This window comes from Papaver somniferum, chromosome 7, assembly GCF_003573695.1.
Source record: "Papaver somniferum cultivar HN1 chromosome 7, ASM357369v1, whole genome shotgun sequence".
NCBI lineage: Eukaryota > Viridiplantae > Streptophyta > Magnoliopsida > Ranunculales > Papaveraceae > Papaver > Papaver somniferum.
In genome coordinates, this window is record NC_039364.1 from 204,353,909 (window position 1) to 204,374,666 (window position 20,758).

Below are 20,758 nucleotides of genomic sequence, written 5' to 3' on the forward strand. Positions count from 1 at the left end.
TGAATTTTTTTTTCTGGTTTTAACCAGTCTTACGGCACAGTTAATTAATTCTCGAGCATGCCGGTACTGCTACCGGCATAGTATGTTGCTTAAATTTCTCTGCCGGCACATGATGTAAAATATCTAGGAAACTTAATTTTTTTTCACTTGACTACCGGTATTGATAGATTTCTATCGAGCATGCCAGCATTTAGTTCCGATATTGAATGTTAGTTACCAAGCATTCGGCACCGTTTTCCGGCATGGTCTTCATCAATTCCGGCATGGTCTTCATCACTTCTGGTGATGTAAAAAAACCCGACATGGTCTTCATCACTACCGGCATGGTCTTCATCACTTCCGACATTTTCTTCATCACTACCAACATGGTCTTCATCACGTCCGACATTGTCTTCATCACTCCGGCATAGTCTTCATCACTTCCGGCATGTCTTCATCACTACCGGCATGGTCTTCATCACTTAGGGCATGGTCTTCATCACCTCTGAATGTAAAAAAAGAAGAAATCGTTTTCAAAGTGAGGAGCCGGCAGAGAAGAAGAAGAGAATTTGAAAGGAGGTGGGGAAAATTTAGAATTTGAAAGGGAATGGGGAATATTTGGGTATCAAAACCCTAACCTCAAAGAGATTAATAAGAAGTGAAGATGGAAATGGGGGATATGATTTTGTTTTTTGATTTTAAGTTTTTAGATTTTTATTTTGAGGGAAGCGTATTTTAGTATTTTCCCCCCAGAAAACACCCCTTAGCAAACACTATTGGTTGGGGGAAGTAATTTATATCCCCCAATTAGTTTCAATATCCCGCAATCGCGTGTTCTAAAATAAGTGATTAATCTAACCAAACAGACTCTTATAAAATTATTAACATAACCCATGAAATTATATACAACCCAAAGTAAATTATCAAATCCCTAAATCAAAATAAAATAAAATAAAGTTAATTATATAATTTTCATAATTCAAGTTATGTAAGATCTATGGCATAATTGATGATTTTCAAGAATACTCTTTAATGTAATCATGATTGGGAAAAAAAAGAACATCATCTTAGAATTTTTTTTTATTGAATAATAGTGCTTATGGAGTTTTAGAAAATTGATTTTTTGGAAAAAAGAATAAATCGTTAGTTGAATTCATTTCGGTTTTCGATTGATATTGTTGTGGAGAATTTTTAAGAGAACAGTTAGAATATATAACCTCAGTTGAAATTACTGTAATTATGATTTAGGAAAAATAACATCATTTTGGTGAAAAGTTGAGTTTATTTTGTTTTTGGGGAAAAGTAAAAATTGAGTTCATAATTGTGCAATTTGTAAGAATAACGAGAGAACAATTAGATACAAATTGAAATATAATTTAGTTTGGATCTAAAAAAGAAGTTAAGGTTTGTATTTTGAATTTGGGAAGAAGTAGGATTATTAGTAAAAGATCGTTCTACGCTAAAACTTTTTGGGCTAAAATTAATAAATGTGTGGGCTACATTTTAGAGAAGCCTTTTTTTAAAAGGTAACTCGTTTGCTTTTGCAAGCCGTTTACTCCCCGGATTAATGAACGGTCCTCATGGTTCCAAAAGGATCGATCTAAACGGAGGCTGTCCTATATCTCTATACGTGTACGATTGTCATTGGTCACTTACTGATAGCTAACAGCAACTCTTAGTAACAGTAAGAAACTAGTTCATCGTTAAGAAAACAAAACAGTTTTCTAATGGTTCCTCTTCGTTAAAGAAGAAGATGATGTTGTTAACAATAAACCCGAAAATCACAGTACAAAACCCGAACAAAGAAAATTTTCAAAATTTGAATGTATTCAAGACTACCCAATCTAACCATTATTCCTGGAGAGGAGGAAATGTTAAACAAATTGTTGTAACTACTAATGCCTCTTCTCCTTCTCCTTCTTTAACAAATGGAACTTCTGAAGACAAAGGGTATGTTCAGAACCCTACAACTCATTATGTTTCTTATGATGATGAAGAAAAGGGTTTGATCACTTCAGCTTCTGCTGTTGCAGAAGCTATTAGAAAAGCTTCAACTTCTCCAGTTGAGTTTGTACAGAGAATTGAGAAAGATGGAAAAAATGCTTTGGCTCTACCAAGCACTGATTTTCAGAGACTATGTGATGAGCAACTGGATTTGTTTCGAAGAATCATCGATTCTGATGCCGTGTTATCAGTAAGCATATAACCCTAATTTAGGTGTTTTTAAATGTCTTTGATTTTGGGGATTGTTTACTTTTATTGGAAATGGTCAGAGCGCGCGGGGACTCGAATTGCTGACTTAAGTATGAGAGTCAGCCTCCGGCCTACTGAGCTATTCCCAGTTGGTTAATTTCCTGGTGTTGTTTACATCTGCACGTTGCAGGTTTATGCACGACCAGCTGGTAGTTATGTAATGGATCAATTGGAACTTCGCAGAGTTGCATATTTTCCTATTAGCGTAGCTGAAAGATCAGACACTGTAATATTAATTGCAAATTTTGGTGTTTCGCCCGGTTTGCGTATGGCTGAAGCTACTCTTTTGAATCAACAAGTATGTATGTTGATGACACGTAGTATGCATATTGATAAACTCGTCTGTTTCTGTTTCTATTTTTATTTTTATTTCTAATTGAGTGCTAATGAAATGGTAGGCAGAAGTTATACCAGAGTGTCAGGCAGTGGTTTTTCCTATGGTGAAGCATCCATTTATTGTGGGGTTTTTGGTTGCTGAACTTCCAAAGATGGAGATGGAAATTTGTGGGAAACCAGAACAGGATAGCCAAAATGTACAACTTGGTCGTCCTTGCGAAGAATCTTACATATTCCCTCCATGCTCAGAAAGGAAACTGTGGGAAATTCAGGCTTGCAAGGAGGATACATTAGAAACGTATCAACAATTCACTGCTGAACAAAGAGCAATTGCTACTCATATATCTCGCTCTTTGGCTACAGCATATGTCATGGATCAGGTAACCAAGTACTCATAATGTCGCTTAAACCATTTCTTTCTCTCTATACTGATTTTGGCCTCTAGTTTAGTTTCTCACTTTTTTACGTTCTCTTACAGAAAGCACTGTTACTTCAAGAGTCATCTTGGCAAAATAATGTCAGAATGAGTGACCTTGTTGAGCAAGTAAGTGATAAGAAATTTTGATTTGGCCACTGGATTGTGTGTAAACATTGATACAATCTCACCTCTTTCACCTTAATTACATTCAACAGATTCGGGGTCCTCTTTCTAGCATCAGGACTTTGAGTAAAATGTTATCGGTTCACATAAAGAGAAGTGAGGTTTGTAACTGTTAATTGATTGATTTAGTCCGACTTTATTGCCAGATGCAAATGTGATTCAGTTTCTATGGAATGGATGTGTCATGACCCCTGCAGATCTCTTACGATATTGTTGATGACATATTGGTGCAAGGTGATCGCGTGAGAGATACTCTTGGGCAACTTCAAGATGCTGTGTACCTCACGAAGGTTCATCCTTTCTTACTATGCTTAATTTGTAGGATTAGCTGTCGTGTGTCCTTATTCAAAGAAAACGTTCTCTACCTTATATGCGAAGATGAGAATGACATGTCTCTGGTAGATGAGTACTGTTTGTAGGTGCGAATATGGAAAGGTCCATTAGTTGGACCAAATCTATAAGCTGTAGCTTTATTTAGGGTCAGGGGCGGATGCAAAGCTTAGCTTCCCCTAGCTTAAGCATCCCCCAAAAGTCCAATAAATCCTTTTCTTTTCATTACCTATTTTTATATAGCCCAAAATTTATGTACTAAATTTAGGCTTAAGCAAGGGTACAAAATTAGTCAAGTTCTCCCCATATAACATTTCTAGTTCCGCCACTGTTTAGGGTGAAAATAGGAACATGGCACGAAATAGCCTCAACTATCTTCTTCCATGGGCTCAGTTAATGGAGAAGGCTTCTGTAGAGCGATTAACTGATTCGTTTCTGGATGTTTTCCAGGCTAATATTGTGCGTTATAATGAGGAGAGTTTGAAGAAAATGCGTAACGCAGAAGATGTCTATCCAATATCAGCAAGGTCTCAATTATTGGAGGACATTTCAAGCAGATCTCGTGGTCATAAGTCAGAGGCACTAGGTCCAGCCATCCCTCTAAGTTCTGCAGGAAACGATTTGGAGATGCCGATGCCTCCACTTACTCTGGCAGCGCTACCAAATTACAGTATCAGGTAGATTCTTGTGTTTAATATTTGTTTTATGTTCACGATTTGAATATCATTCGGCTGTGGTTAAACTGTAGCGGCTTTCAGTCGGAAATTTCTCGGTGCTTATGCTCTTTGTTTTGTCAGGCAGACCGTGCAATGTTTCTCATTTACTGGTTGATTTGGTTGACGCTGCTGGACCGCTAGCTCATAAGCAGAAACGGACATTGGAACTGACTGCACTTTCACTATCTTTACAAGTTGCGGTAGAAGAATCTGCGTTGCGTCAGGCACTGAGCAACTTAGTTGAGGGTGCGCTGTTACGAACGCATGTTGGGGGCAAGGTAGAGATTGTGTCAACTGGAGCTCCATCTGGTGGCACTCTTGTCTTAATTGATGATGATGGGCCTGATATGCACTACATGGTAATGCTTTCATTTTCTTTTTCGGGAGCAATCTACTCTACTACTCATCCAAGTTGGTTACATTGTGTTTGTGGTACACCTTAAAGTTGCTCTTTTGTATTTAATTGGTGCATCTGTCTGCAGACACAAATGCATTCCCTTACTCCGTTTGGATCAGATCTCTACTCGGAAGGCATGGTTGAAGACAATATGACGTGGAATTTTGTTGCTGGACTAACAGTCGCCCGTGAGATCCTTGAGAGTTATGGTTGTGTTGTTCGTGTCATATCTCCCCGTCTCCAAGATGCCTCCTTTGGGGCAGGCGGAACTCGGGTAGAGCTCTGGCTTCCATCCCTTCCTGCAGCATCTGATCCAACCGATTCATCCCTTGCATGATGTGTGAATACGAAAGATGAGGATAACATGGATCGTCAGATTGCAACAGAAACAGAATGTGGTGGTACGAATTTAATGAGGTCTCTAATCTGTATTTAGTGCAATGTAAAATTGAGTATACATATTAGTTCCCTTTGGGTATTGCTATATGATCATGCTCTTCAGAGTTCTGTAAATAGTTTTAGTCGGAATGTTCTACTGTAGTTATCAATAGTTCCGCTCCTAGTACTGTAGTATAACCTTCTGTCTCCTCCTTGAGAATAGATGGTCATAATGAGATGACTATTTTTTATTTTGGGGTGCGTGTGTATGCATATCTACTTGGTATGCAAGTGGGTCTTTACCCTCTTTGCCTAACTCACTTTTCCTGGTAAAGGAGGTAGCTATCATCAGAAACCTACCAAATAACGACATTCTTATGGTGGATACCTTTTCTCTTTGTCAATGAAGCACTCTTGGAAAATTAACCAAAGAGTGATAGCGAAAAGAGATAGGGGCTTGACCCAACTCACTATATGATTTTTCTTTTTAATTAGAAACCTCCTATAACTTATATGCAGTGGTCTAGCGAATTTGCCCCTTCGTTTGCGTATGCATACTAGTCTTCCTTGGTCTAGTATACAAAGAATTTGAAATTCATGGTTCTTCATCTTAAAATGTTGGTTTCTTTAGTTGTAAGCAAGTAGATCTGTTTTATTTTATATTTAAGATTTGTTTCGAGTCAAACAAGACACATGCTTAACTATTGGAGTTAGCAATACATAAAGTATTGTTTTGATATTTTAATCACTGAGTTTTGATTCAAAGAAACTTCTTTCATTAAAACTCAACTTTTTTTGAAAATCTTTTCTTGTACCGGATCAAGAACTTCTTTAGGTGAGCATGTTCAGTTGCTTAATGGCGTTATTACTCTTAGAAAAATATTGAGTGTTGATCCCATTCTTGCTTTCTTTTTTAGGTTCTGAAGTTTTGTTTTTAACCAGAGGAGATTTCTTTTAACAAAGATTGAGCTTTTAAAACAATCCATAAGATATTTCAGGTATTTGGACTCTAAAGATTGAGTTTACAGATATGGGGTAAGTGAGAAATGTGAAAAAATTTCGGATTTTTTTTTTCTTTTTTTCTTAATGGTGAGCTGATTTTTATCAATAAATCTGCCCTTTTTTGAGTTTTTAATATAAAGAAAAAGAAATGTGAAAATGTTTGTTCGATAATGTATAACAGTCTTCTAATGTCGGCAGCTGCAATCTCTTGTTTGATCGTGCATTCACTAACTTGTCTGTCTTTGTTACAGTTTAATTGGACGGTAAAGACTTGCTGAGAAATGTGTAGTAGCTGGTGTTTGTGGAATTGCAGTCCTCATTGTTGTACTCATACAGAGTTGAAAAAACATGGTTACGAATGGAAATAACGGGCGCAGGTTAGTAGAATTTCAATCCCTTACTTCTAAATGTTGAATTTCTTTCCTGTGCTCATTAATCCGTTTTGTAGCAAAGGCGGATAACTACTGACAAGTTATGTGTATTTTGCCAGTGGTGCAAGAAACCCGAATGCTACAATGAGGATTATTGTGACACTTATTACTGGAACTGTGTTTGGTTTTTTCATAGGAGTATCATTTATCATGCTTGCAATGACTAAGGTTCAGACTTCAGAAACTTCGCTTATGTATCATATATGTTTTATATTTCCTGTTCTGTTTCTCATTCTTGTCAGTTCATGTTATCCGTCAATTTGATGATATTTTATCTTTCTTGGGGAAACTCAGCAATTTCCTTCCAGCTTTGCAACCCAAGCGTTGATTCAAGATGCTTGGTCTTCTGTAATGGGTTTAGATACAAGTATAACAAACCAAGTCCAATTGAATGGTACAACAAAGGTATGTATACCGATCTTTAGATGGTATGTATACCGATCTTTAGACTTTTATATTAATTCATTTTAAGTTTCTAAAATCGCTTGAAAATGGCATCCTATCATAGATATGGGCTATAACGAATCCTAGAGGTGCAGAAAGACTACCGCCTGGAATTGTTGCATCCGAATCAGATTTGTATCTCCGCAGATTGGTGGGGAAGCCCAGTGAGGTGTGATTTCAGAACTTTATATATAATATCATAACAAGTTAGGATACTTAAATATGGATTGCAATTTGTTCCAGGACAGCAATGACTGAAATTGAGGTATGGCATGTATGTGTCATTCGTTTGAGCTTTGACGCACCATGTTATATAACTTGCAGGATTTGACTATTAGGCCGAAGTATCTTGTAACCTTTACTGTTGGTATCAAGCAGAAAAGTAATGTCGACGCAGCAGTTAAAAAGGTCAGAATGGATGGAATTCGCAATGTAAAAGTGTCAATCATTTTTTGTTTTCCTGATTTTTCTTCATCTCCTACAGTTTTCAGAAAACTTTACCATATTATTGTTTCACTATGATGGTCGAACTACCGAATGGGATGAGTTCGAGTGGTCAAAACAAGCTATTCATGTCAGTGCTCAGAAACAAACAAAATGGTACGGAACCTCTCTAAAAGGTGGACATTATAGTTATCAAATCTGTTAAAAGTTATCTTCCTATAATCCTATCAACTACGGTTTTCTTTTCTGTAAGGTGGTATGCAAAACGATTTTTACATCCTGATATTGTGGCTCAATATGATTACATATTTATCTGGGATGAAGACCTGGGAGTTGAAAATTTCAATGCCGAAGAGTGAGTTTTCTGGCAAACACCTTTCATTTGCTGAGAATAACTTACAGTTCATGTGAACTAAGATTTTGCAGTTTCTCGCGAATTGTAGATACATAAGACTAGTCAAGAAACATGGTTTGGAAATCTCACAGCCGGCTTTGCAGCAAAATGGTAAATTAATCTGGCAGATGACAAGAAGAAGGGATGACCGAGAAGTACACAAGTGAGTGTAAAAAAGTCTCCCAGTTGCCTTTTTATCTGGATCTTGTGTAAAATATGAACATGTTGGTTAATGTTAGTTACTTCTTTGTTGTCAGGGAAACAGAAGAGAAGGCGGGATACTGCGCAGAACCTCATGTACCACCATGTGCAGCGTATGAGCTTATAGTTGTTGCATACTATTTTCACTGCCTCCTTGAGACGGGGTTTATAATTCATGGGTTGTTTCTAGAGCTTATTCTTTTTATTTGATGTTAAATGTAGATTTCTTGAGATAATGGCACCTGTTTTTTCTCGAAATGCATGGCGATGTGTGTGGTATATGATTCAGGTATTCTTCAATGACCTCAGAATCTTTCTTGGTTACCCCTGGGCCGGTTTACCAACTCCGTGATGTTAAATACTTGAATTACTTATTGTGTGTTTGCAGAATGATTTGGTTCACGGGTGGGGTCTTGATTTTTCCATGAGGAGATGCGTAGAGGTTTGAAAGACGCCTCCTTGTTAATACTTCCAGCTTCTTTGTGCAAAATCTTAATCTCATTTTTTTTTTATCTATAGCCTGCTCATGAGAAAATGGGAGTTGTAGATGCTCAATGGGTTGTTCATCAAAGTGTTCCATCACTTGGGGACCAGGTAAGAAGCCAACCTTGGTTTATGTATATCATACAGAGAGTCTTAAAACTCTTATTCTCATGGATTACCGGAAGATGAGGTTTTGTTTGTCTTGATTTCTTATTTCAGGGAGAAGCACAAAATGGGACGACGGCATGGAGAGCGGTGAGTGATACCATAGTTTCTCGATTCTGTTACAAATATCTGTGAGACTTGAAATGGATATCAAACCCGAACTTCTAAATTTGAAAAATACAAGTGTACACAAAATTTGCTATTAAAGTATGCTGAAGTGGAATTTATGGGTCGTACTCAGGTAAGATTAAGGTGTAGACAAGAATGGACGACATTCCATAATCGATTGAAGTCTGCAGAGAAACGTTACTATAACAGCTTAGGCATGGATCCACCTGTGTCCAAATCTCGTTATTATGGATGATCCTCGCGATGAGGATGACTTCGGCAACTACAGCGTTTTCAGTACCATTTACACGTATTTTCTTCCTTTTTCACATTACATTCATTAATCGATACAAAAATACAACTCTCATAGTCAAATAGCAGTAGCACACTCCCAGGAGCATGAGAGTGTCAGTCTCGGTCTCCTAGAGAACTCTCATAGTCATAGGAAACTCGGCACAAATGTATAACCCACAAAGACAGCAACCAATACATCAAAACCAGGTAAAAAAAATAAATTGCTCTCCGCAAGTTAGAAAACTCTACTTCATAATATTGTAGAGAAGAATTCTTAATCTAATCCAATAAATTTACTATTTTCTTCTTATTATTATTTATTTATTTTAGTTTTGCTTATCCAAACTCTCCATGCAGCGACGAAACCAGAAATTTCTATGTGGGAGGGCTAAAATTTTGTCTATAAAAGTCCCCATCCAGGTGGTTTTAGTGTCACACCGTGGAAATTTCAAATTGACCCTCAACTTATAATCTTAACAGCTACGTAAAGCGAACTTTTATGTGATGGAGTTGTCCATTTTGATCCCACTATCGACAATCAACAAACCCGAGAAATGGATGGCAAACGGATAAATTTATTAGTTTGCCCATTGTGGTCCATCAAGAGTTGTGCGTCTCTTTATTGACCATGCAGTCAAGGATGCCCCATGCGGTCCATAATCAGCCGTCGACGTCCACACATCCATCGCTAGCGGGAAAATATTGAATGTTCACCACAAATTTAGCTATAGTTTACTGGAAATCAACAAAACTTGCTTCCTCCGTTCTTAAATAATAGGCTGATTTCTATAAATGAATGTTTGAAAAAAATAGGCTGGTTTCCTAATTGGGAAAGTCAAATGTTACTATAGTTTTCTGGGACCACTTTTCTCTTAACTTCTTTTGATGACAAGTGTTTATAGACCATTTCACTTTACTTCTTTTGCTGACAAGTGTCATGGGGACCATTTCACTTCACTTCTTTTACTGACAAGTGTTATGAGGACCACTTTGAATGATTGATTCTCTTAATTTCCTTACTTTTCTCTAAAATCAAAATCAGTCTATTAAAAAAGAACGGAGGGAGTATTATTCTATAACTACTTTAATCATTACTCTAATATATCTTATTATTGGTGGGACCGTGTCATTATTTATTAATATTAAAAAGATTGTTGGAGGGACCAAAAATGCAAAATTTGTGCTTGTGCTCGAGTTTTCCAATACACATGGCCGTGGTCATGATTTATAAATTTCCATAGGAACTGCCTTACGGAGTAATAACAAAAAATTTGGAGGGTTAGATAAATAAATAAAATGGCGACTTATAAGGATCGTGACGCTTTTTTTTGTTCTACGCTATTAGGGAAATTTCAGTTTGTTCTATTTAAGGTGGTCCCAAGTTTTTAAATATCTCAAGCACCCTTTTCTCTATCTTATTTTCTCTTTCTTATTCACGTGATATGTAGTTGTACTATCTCCTTTTTTATTTTCTCATCTTTTTTATTTCCCCTTTACTAGTTTCACTCAATTTTTAAGTCCATGAGCTTTGCTCAATTTTTAATATAAAAAAAAACTTAAAAATTAAATATCTCTTGTATTAGTGGTTTAGTGTTGTAGTTCATATTATAGAATGAACTCGTGATAGGTGTTCATATTGTAGAATGAACTCATAATGATAGTTCATATTGTAGAAAGGTTATTAACCATCATCCAAAGTTCATATATTTTTTTTTGTTTATGTTAAAAATTGAGCAAAGCTCATGAGTCACACTGAGTTTCAACCAGCACATGGTTGATATATTTTGGACGAGTACAACCAGATTCATACCTTTTCTGGAAATAGCTTATTTCCATGAGCTTTGCTCAATTTTTAACATAAACAAAAAAAAAAACTTAAAACTTAAATATCTCTTGTATTAATGGTTCATTGTTGTAGTTCATATTGTAGAATGAACTCGTGATAGGTGTTCATATTGTAAAATGAACTCATAATGGTAGTTCATATTGTAGAAAGGTTATTATTTTGTAATATGAATTTGTGATGATGGTTAATTATGGTAGTTCATATTGTAGAATGAACTCGTTATAGGTGTTCATCAAGGCATGTTCCGTCCACTCGAGAACAACGAATTAGGTCCATTGGTGCATGGGAGCATTTCTGGTTTAAGAAAAAAATCGACAAGCTCTTGCCGACTTAGCATAGAGATTTATCGCTTTGTGATTTATTGGTGGACACTCACTCATAGAAGGGTTGTATTTAATACTCCCTCTATTTCTAAAAATTAGGTTTGTTTGGTTCGCATAAAGATTAAAAAAACTAATAATTGTAGCTACTTTTTCATATTTTTTCCTAATTTTCCCTGATCTCATTCATTTGATATTAGAGAAAAAAGAGAGAAAGAAATGGTCCCTTTTTGTGTTAAGAGAGGAAAAAGAGAGAGAAGTGGTCTTCTACGGGCATATTAGTAAACTCACAACATTTGACTTTCCATTTATGGAAACCAACCTATTTCTTTGACATATATCCAAATAAGGAAACCAACCTGAAAAGACGAGGTACCCAAATACACCACAATCTTTTAATTATCCACCTATAAGTCCTTTATCGAATGTGATCGTATATGGACAAAGGAGAGACAATACAACAAATTCGGTTCACACTTCGTGTGATCGTCTATGGATATGAGATCGAGACAATACAACAACAAGATCACTTGTGTGATTGACTATATACAAGATCGAGACGATACGACAACAAAGTGTGCACTTGATAATAAGTATAGTATTAAACCGAAACTCTATAGGATCAATATCAAGTGTTACGGAGTTAACATACGTGTGTAATTTACTTAATTATGGTAACAATTATAATGCGGAAAACAAAGTAAATAATACAACAAAATTTTGTTAACGAGGAAACCGCAAATGCAGAAAAACCTTGAGACCTAATCCAGTTTTGAATACTCTCATAATTAAGTCGTTATACACAATCTAATACCCACTTCGTATATTTGAGACCAAGTAGACTACCCCTAGATACTTAGTTTCCTCAGTATCCCTGCGCCTTCGACTTCTAGAGTCACGCACGTGAATAACAAGTTCTTTGGATCGTATTCCAAACAACAAAGGAATAATCTGTTGGTAATCACTCTAATCAATCTTGCTAGAAGATATTAAAGGCTCTTCTGTTTAATCTAATAAACTCCTTTGTATGGTTAGATCAATCTAAACTTTGATTACAGAAATAATTAAATTCTAGATTCGCAATCAATCAATATAGATCTCAAAGAGAAACTATAAAGTGATGCCGATCTCACACAACTAATCAATCAAGTCTATAAAATATAAACACGATTCTAGTTGGATCCCAACCGATCAAGGTTTGTGCACTAAATCCACAAGATACGAAAATTAATAAGAATTCTTCTTCGTCTTCAAATCTTCCATTGCCTTAAATAACCTGCACAACACAACTTGAATCCTCTTGTGATCAATCACACATTGAACAAGTTATGTTAACAATGGATTATCACAAGATGTCTTTAGATCCGAAGATCGTTCTAAAGATCCCGTCAATACTTTGTTCTAGTTTGAGTGAGCCTTATATCAGAAGAGAAGGTTCTCAAGAATAAACAAACTAGGTGCAATCAAAGTTTCAACAACCGTTAATCAATCAAATCAATAATCGAAACTAACAACACTGCAATTATCTAGTTTCCCACCAACGGTACTCGTAGAGCTTCTTGATCCTGAAAAAGCGGGGGTCTAACAACACCACCCAATATTTCGCTTAGAAATCTGTATGGACTAACTCTGAAACACTTACTAAAGAATCAACTAGACAGTCAGACTCAATCTAGATAAAAGTATCTCAAGGATTTAATATCTCTCTCTTGTTTTGATTCACTCAAGCTAATAGAAATCAGCGAGTCTATAATTAAACACAAGGAATAACTTGGACGGCAAAGACCAATGTCCAAGGATCAATCAATATCAATCAACAACCAAAGGTCGGATTTCCAATTGATTGATTCAAACGCACAACCTGTATTATTTCAATTATATAAACAAATATAATGCGGAAATAGAAATAACACAGACACCAGAATTTTGTTAACGAGGAAACCGCAAATGCAGAAAAACCCCGGGACCTAGTCCAGATTTAATACACACTGTATTAAGACGCTACAGACAATATCCTACTCCAAGCTAACTTCGGACTGGACTATAGTTGAACCCCAATCAGTCTCCCACTGATCCAAGGTACAGTTGTACTCCCTACGCCTCTGATCCCAGTAGGATAATGCGCACTTGATTCCCTTAGATGATCTCACCCACAACTAAGAGTTTCTACGACCCAAAATCGCAGGCTTTAAAAATAAACAAATTTGTCTCACACAGAAAAGTCTATCAAAGGATCAATCTGTCTCCCACAGAAAAACCCTAAAAGTTTTTGTTCCGTCTTTTGATAATAATCAAGGTGAACAGGAACCAATTGATAATACGGTCTTATATTCCCGAAGAACATCCTAGATTAATCAATCACCTCACAAAAAACTTAATCGTATGGTAGCGAAACAAGATGTCGTGGAATCACAAACGATGAGACGAAGGTGTTTGTGATTACTTTTTATATCTTGCCTATCGGAGAACTCTCACGATCTCAAGCCAATCAATATGATTGTACTGTTACGATAGAATATGCAAGATCATATCACATAACTACGATAAAAGTAGTATCGGTCTGGCTTCACAATCCCAATGGAGTCTTTAAGTCGTTAACCTGATTTTAGAAGAAGAAAACCAAAGGTTAAAGGAGAATCGACTCTAGCACGCAAACTAGTATCACACGTAAGGTGTGGGGATTAGTTTTGCACAATACTAGATGTCTCCTTTATATAGCCTTTCAAATCAGGGTTTTGCCTTAGTTACAAAGCAATCAATATTCACCGTTAGATGAAAACCTGATTTAGATTCAAGCTAATATTTCTCAACCGTTAGATCGAAAACTTAGCTTGTCATACACAAATGACTGTACACTTCTAGGTTTGTTAACCGCACCCAAACGTGTACATTGTTGGTTCAACAATAGTCTACCCAAAGAGGTTAACCATATGAGCGTTTCGTACCAACCATGTTCTTCTTCACCATAACTAGTTCAATTGACACTAGTTAAGAGATTTGTTCAATTGCAAGGAAATCTTATGTAACTACACAAGACACAATTGAAACAAAGATGATTCGATTCACTCGAATTGGTTCATGAAATTTAATAGCCACGGTTTGCAAATGCATTCCTTAGTCTTTTAAGATTAAGTTCAGAAATCATCTTTAGATATATAACCTTCTCAAGTTTGCAGACTAGGTTCGCGGACTTAAGACACCAGATAGATTTTACAAACTCCAGCAGAAATTCTCGGGTTCGAGAACTACACCGGTTCGCGGACTGGGTTCGCGGACTTGGCTCACGCAACTCGGGTTTCAGAACTTCGGCAGTTCGCGGACTGAGTTCGCGTACTTGGCACTTGCCATACTTCTGGTTCTCTTGATCAACAAAGTTCGAAAACTTCGGTTCAAGGAATCCATTGGTTATGTAATCTAAACTCTCATTCCAATCTTTGAAACATTCTTAGAGGACATTATATAGTTGTTACCAACACATATTTCGAGATATAGATAGGAGAGGTATACTCGCTCGAAATACCAAATGTGTATGATCTAGTATATATATATAGCATACGAATTTTGTCTCAAAGAGTAGGAGATAGAATAGATAGACTTTTGAGTGACAGATAAGTTCAAGTCTCCACATACCTTTTTTTCGAGAAGTTCCACCGGTTCCTTGAGTATATCTTCTAGTTGTATGATAAATCGCCATGAAGTCCTTGAGCTGAACTATACTTACTATCCTGTCCGAGACTTAACTATAAGAGACTAGAAATCAAGACTTATAGTTTTGATCACTAACATTGATAAACATGCTTGAGATAGCAACGCATGCGAGTTTGACTAAGCAGTGCTCTAACAATCTCCCCCTTTGTCAATTTTAGTGACAAAACTGTCAATACATATGGAATACAAAAAAGATAATGAAACTTTAGTAGCTCCTATTCCACATGTCTAATCTTCAACATTCCTCGAAATCTTCGTCACTTCCAAGTACTCCAATGATCCCAAAGGTTGTAAGTTTAGCATCACCGTTATTGAAGATTCATAGCTATAACAATGAGAAAGCATCGGTCTCGATCATTGTTATACAGTGTCATAGTATTATTATACAGTGTCAAAGTCCAATTGTATCACAACTTCAACAATAATACTGTGGTGATATGTATCACTCCCCCTTAGTCAATACTCCATCTCACATGAAAACCACTCCCCCTTACACAATGATCCGAAAACCATATGTATTTGTAGTGTGAACTACATATCAATTTTCCCCCTTTTTTGTCAATAAAATTGGCAAAGGTACACGAACGGGATCATAATGAAATTTCCGTAAGAGACATTTCATGACTGAGAGAAAGAAACACACATCATATTATTTAGATGGAATCATATAGCCGAAGCTAACAACATTTATCAAGGAGTTTAAAGATACAAGATAACCCCTCTAAAATTCCACAGCCGCACACTCCTCAAGATATGGCCATTAAGCACAAGTTCAAAAGAACTCTCCCCCATTTGATGTCATTCCCAAGGGAACAACAACGAGCGACCTTAATTTCAAGAGAAAAGAAGGATTTTATTGGACACCAAAACCATGAGAATGATTTTTATATCCAACACTCAATCAAATTATTCATAAGTAAACCCATGAATAATCTAATCGGAATACATAATCAAATTAACCACAAAAGTGATCAATTTAATTCATTGTGCTCAACATAAGTAAACTTACGGAGCAACGACTAAGTTAATCATACAAGAGAGTGATTGGCTTAATCGTTCATGTACTCAACACAAAAGAACTTGTGGAGTAATAACTAAATAACCAAGAAGATGATTAATTTAGTTCTAAATGCTCAACATAACGTACCTTACGGAACAACCAACCAAGGTAATAAAAAATAATCAACTTAGTTGTATCGTGCTCAACATAAGACACATCACGGAGCCTTACGGTAATACAAAAATATGTATCAATGAAGATCTATACCGTGGAATGCACAAGGATTCATTCTTTTGCGCAAGCATATACAATAGCAATAATCCTTGGATACAAAAGATTTTAACCTATCTTCCGTCAAGGGTTGACAATATAGGATTAAGTTTTGTATATGTCAAAAGTCTATTCATTCTTAAACCAATACATGAATACCGATCGTGAACGACTTTACTTCTAACAATAATATGGGACAACAAAGTTCACGGACGTAAACACAAATATCCCATAACAAGTTGCAATATAACAAAATCAAAAATATTGCAAAACATCATCCTCCAAATAGTTTTAGAATTTTAAACCAAAACACCTAAAAACAGGAAGATGAAAATAATAGCTACGTGCAGTCACAATCATCGCTATTCAAAGCACTAGTTATTATTCCAACTAAGACAAAAAGAAGACATACTAAGCAACAATGTCTTTGAGAAATTCTTTATCATTCCCGAACTCCTTGTCGTCAACAGTCATTGGTACATAAGGTTCGTGAAGATAGGAGTTAATATCAACAAACCGTCTTGGCTGCTGATGTCGAACCAGGGCTTTCTGAATTTCAAAAGATCTTAAAACACAAGCTTTTATATCACAAATATCCTTTCTTACCTCCTTCAACTCATCAAGAACATCGGAAAATTTCTGAGAGTTAGAAGGAACAGCCCTTGGCTTTCTTGTATTCCTCCTTTTTCTTTTCAATGACGGAATTACTAGAGATTTTTCTTTTTCCTTGATTGATGGCTTAACAATCATGTTGACATCCTTTCCATCCAAAGACATGATGCTTATGAGAACAACTATAACCAACTGATTTTTGTGATTGGAATTCACAATCTCAACAAGCAGTCTTGGAATATAAAGAATATCAAAGAGGAAAAAGGAATGTAGGTTTCGAAACCTTTAAACAGGTTCGTGGACGTCCAACTCTAAACCCTATAAAGAGTAGAATTGTCGAAAGTAACCTTTCCTTTTATTTGATAGACAAAAAAGAATAAACCTAAGAAAACTTTTTCTAAAGCCTGTGCGTTCACAACCTTGTCTCTTTTGAACAGGCACATGAGACAAGATTTACCAAACAACACAATTAATTTGTGTTGTGGTGAACAATGATTTGCCCACCATTTTCCTCATGAGAGGAATCCTCTGACTTCTGTCTATCAAAGCGATTTGACCATACTTTCTTCTCAAATGGTCTTGTTTTGTCTTTGGAAACTAACTTCTTAGACGAAGATAAAATCCTACATACCTCAGCGGTCTTCTGAGCAAGTTTAATCTTCCTTGCTAACTGATTTGCTCTTCGTTGAAGTTTGTTGGAGTGCCTCAGTTGATGTTTATACTTGTAACATCTTGATAGTTCATGACCCTTCTGAGAACAAAACGAGCACGTCAATGTTGGATAATAATCAGGCATCTGTGGTGCAACAGCAGCTAAACACACGGTAGATCCTGAAACATTAAAGACAGGGTTTCCAAAGGTTGGGTCAATTGATTCTTCCAGCATGATTGGCTTCTTATCTTCACCGAAACCATCAAGATTGATATATGTATTGCTACAGTTATCAAAATCAATGTTTTCACATAGAAGACCGACACTTGATTTCCTATCTTCATCAAAATCATAGATCTCAGACATCTCATCAAGTGTTACAGCAAGACCTTTGTTCCCAGTGTATTTTCTACGATTTGGGAACTCGTTTGCAAAATGACCAAAACCTTTACACATAAAACACTGTGGAATATCCTCGTCATCAGCCTCGTCAGCATCCCTGTTTTTAGGAGGAACACGATTGTGAGGTTTATCCGATGACCTAGGTTTGTCTCTTGAAAACCGTTTACTTCTCTTCAATAGAAGATCCCTAAAATGTCTTGTGATCAAGGAGACTGATTTGTCAAGATATTCATCTGAAAAATCACCCTCAGACTGATCATCCTCAGAGACATAAACACTTTTACTCTTATCAGGTAATTTAGTGTTCTTCTGTGCTTTAAAGGCAACATCCTTTCCGATTTTGGATGTATGCTCATGTTCAAAGATCTTTAGCTTTCCAACCAATGTATTTCTGGAAAGATTATCAAGGTTATTTCCCTCAACGATGGCATGCTTCTTAGACTCGTATCTAGATGGCAACGATCTGAGAATTTTCATCACAATGTCCTTTTCATGAATAGTCTTACCCAACGCAAAAGATGCATTAACAATTTCAGACACTTTGTGATTAAACTCATCAAATGTATCTTCATCTTCCATACGAAGGTTCTCCCAATCGGAATTAAGGTTTTGAAGCCTGGCTTCCTTTTCACTGGAGTTACCTTCAAATACGGTTTTTAAGATATCCCAAGCATCTTTAGACCTAGTACAATTAGACATATGGTGATGAAGATTTTGGGTAATGGCATGTATGATGGCATTCAAACCGTCAGAGTTTTGCTTTGCAGCAAGTATCTCGACAGGGCTGTATTCACCAATATTCTTGGGAACGTTTACGTCTCCAACTGCCACAACGGGAACATCATAGCCATTAACAACATATACCCATGATTGAAAATCACGTGCTTGAAGAAAAGCTCGCATAGTAATTTTTCACCATTAGTAACTAGAGCCATCGAAGACTGGTGGTACGTTAATAGAGATAGAACCTCTGTCCATAGAGTCAGATCGCTACAAACACAGACTTGTAAGGTCTTGAACGTGTTTGCCTGCTCTGATACCAATTGAAAAAGCGGGGGTCTAACAACACCACCCAATATTTCTCTTAGCAATCTGTATGGACTAACTCCAAAATACTTACTAGAGAATCAACTAGATAGTCAGACTCAATCTAGATAGAAGTATCTAAAGGAGTTAATATCTCTCTCTTGTTTTGATTTACTCAAGCTAATAGAAATCAGCGAGTCTATAATCAAACACAAGGAATAACTTGGACGGTACCAAAGACCAATGTCCAAGGATCAATCAATATCAATCAACAACCAAAGGTCGTATTTCAAATTGATTGATTCAAATGCACAACATGTATTATTTCAATTATATAAACAAATATAATGCGGAAATAAAAATAACACAGACACCAGAATTTTGTTAACGAGGAAACCGCAAATGCAGGAAAAACCCGAGACCTAGTCCTGATTGAATACACACTGTATTAACCCACTACATACACTAGCCTACTCCAAGCTAACTTCGTACTGGACTATAGTTGAACCCCAATCAGTCTCCCACTGATCCAAGGTACAGTTGTACTCCCTACGCCTCTGATCCCAGCAGGATACTGCGCATTTGATTCCTTAGCTGAGCTCACCCACAACTAAGAGTTGTTACGACCCAAAATCGCAGGCTTTAACAATAAACAAATCTGTCTCACACAGACAAGTCTATCAAAGGATCAATGTGTCTCCCACAGAAAAACCCTAAAAGTTTTTGTTCCGTCTTTTGATAATAATCAAGGTGAACAGGAACCAATTGATAATCCGGTCTTATATTCCCGAAGAACAGCCTAGATTAATCAATCACCTCACAACAATATTAAGCGTATGGTAGCGAAACAAGATGTCGTGGAATCACAAACGATGAGACGAAGGTGATTGTGATTAATTTTTATATCTTGCCTATCGGAGAACTCTCACGATCTCAAGCCAATCAATATGATTGTACTGTTACGAAAGAAGATGCAAGATCAAATCACACAACTACGATAAAAGTAGTATCGGCCTGGCTTCACAATCCCAATGAAGTCTTTAAGTCGTTAACCTGGTTTTAGAAGAAGAAAACCAAAGGTTAAAGGAGAATCGACTCTAGCACGCAAACTAGTATCACACGTAAGGTGTGGGGATTAGTTTTGCACAATACTAGATGTCTCCTTTATATAGCCTTTCAAATTAGGGTTTTGCCTTAGTTACAAAGAAATCAATATTCACCGTTAGATGAAAACCTGATTTAGATTCAAGATAATATTTCCCAACCGTTAGATCGAAAACTTAGCTTTTCATACACAAATGACTGTACGCTTCTAGGTTTGTTAACTTCACCCAAACGTGTACATTGTTGGTTCAACAATAGTCTACCCAAAGAGGTTAATCATATGAGTGTTTCGTACCAACCATGTTCTTCTTCACCATAACTAGTTCAATTGACACTAGTTAAGAGAGTTGTTCAATTGCAAGGAAATCTTATGTAACTACACAAGACCCAATTGAAGAAAAGATGATTTGATTCACTCGAATCGGTTCATGAACTTTAATAGCCACGTTTTGCAAATGCATTCCTTAGTCTTTTAAGATTAAGTTCAGAAATCATCTTTAGATATATAACATTTTGAAGTTCGCATACTAGGTTCGCGGACTTAAGACACCGGATAGAGTTTACAAACTCCAGCAGAAATTCTCGGGTTCGAGAACTATGCCGGTTCGCGGACTGGGTTCGCGAACTTGGCTCACGCAAGTAGTTTGTCAACTCCAGCAGAAATTCTCGGGTTTGAGAACTTCGGCAGTTCGCGGACTGAGTTCGCGGACTTGGCACTTGCCATACTTCCGGTTCTCTTGATCAACAAAGTTTGAAAACTTAGGTTCAAGGAATCCATTGGTTATGTAATCTAAACTCTCATTCCAATCTTTATAACATTCTTAGAGGACGTTATATAGTTGTTACACTATTTCTCGTCAAA

The 20,758-nt window shown here is 36.6% G+C and overlaps 2 protein-coding genes across 5 annotated transcripts; both read left to right on the plus strand.

The window, feature by feature from the left end:
- The first annotated feature begins 1,683 nt into the window (after window positions 1–1,683).
- Window positions 1,684–5,244, plus strand: LOC113299414 (chloroplast sensor kinase, chloroplastic-like). Its single transcript, XM_026548436.1, has 9 exons — window positions 1,684–2,173; window positions 2,363–2,530; window positions 2,631–2,948; window positions 3,047–3,112; window positions 3,202–3,270; window positions 3,367–3,459; window positions 3,950–4,176; window positions 4,301–4,574; window positions 4,698–5,244. Exons 1-9 carry the CDS (start codon window positions 1,733–1,735, stop codon window positions 4,947–4,949), a joined length of 1,908 nt encoding a protein of 635 aa, XP_026404221.1. The 5' UTR covers window positions 1,684–1,732; the 3' UTR covers window positions 4,950–5,244.
- Window positions 5,245–5,446: 202 nt separating this feature from the next.
- LOC113299415 lies at window positions 5,447–9,862 on the plus strand. 4 transcript variants are annotated; one of them, XR_003334877.1, is made up of 17 exons: window positions 5,447–5,825; window positions 5,908–6,025; window positions 6,244–6,369; window positions 6,483–6,591; window positions 6,718–6,828; window positions 6,932–7,036; window positions 7,192–7,275; window positions 7,352–7,467; window positions 7,565–7,666; window positions 7,755–7,868; window positions 7,963–8,019; window positions 8,129–8,195; window positions 8,295–8,348; window positions 8,426–8,500; window positions 8,609–8,644; window positions 8,796–9,163; window positions 9,314–9,862. XR_003334877.1 is itself a non-coding variant. In XM_026548437.1 (16 exons), exons 3-16 carry the CDS (start codon window positions 6,341–6,343, stop codon window positions 8,916–8,918), a joined length of 1,182 nt encoding a protein of 393 aa, XP_026404222.1. In that variant the 5' UTR covers window positions 5,447–5,825; window positions 5,908–6,025; window positions 6,244–6,340; the 3' UTR covers window positions 8,919–9,239. The 4 variants fall into 4 exon arrangements, 3 of the variants coding, with proteins under 3 accessions (XP_026404222.1, XP_026404223.1, XP_026404224.1); XM_026548437.1 differs by lacking the exon at window positions 9,314–9,862 and having other exon boundaries at window positions 8,796–9,239; XM_026548438.1 differs by lacking the exon at window positions 9,314–9,862 and having other exon boundaries at window positions 5,908–5,988; window positions 8,796–9,239.
- Window positions 9,863–20,758: the final 10,896 nt, after the last annotated feature.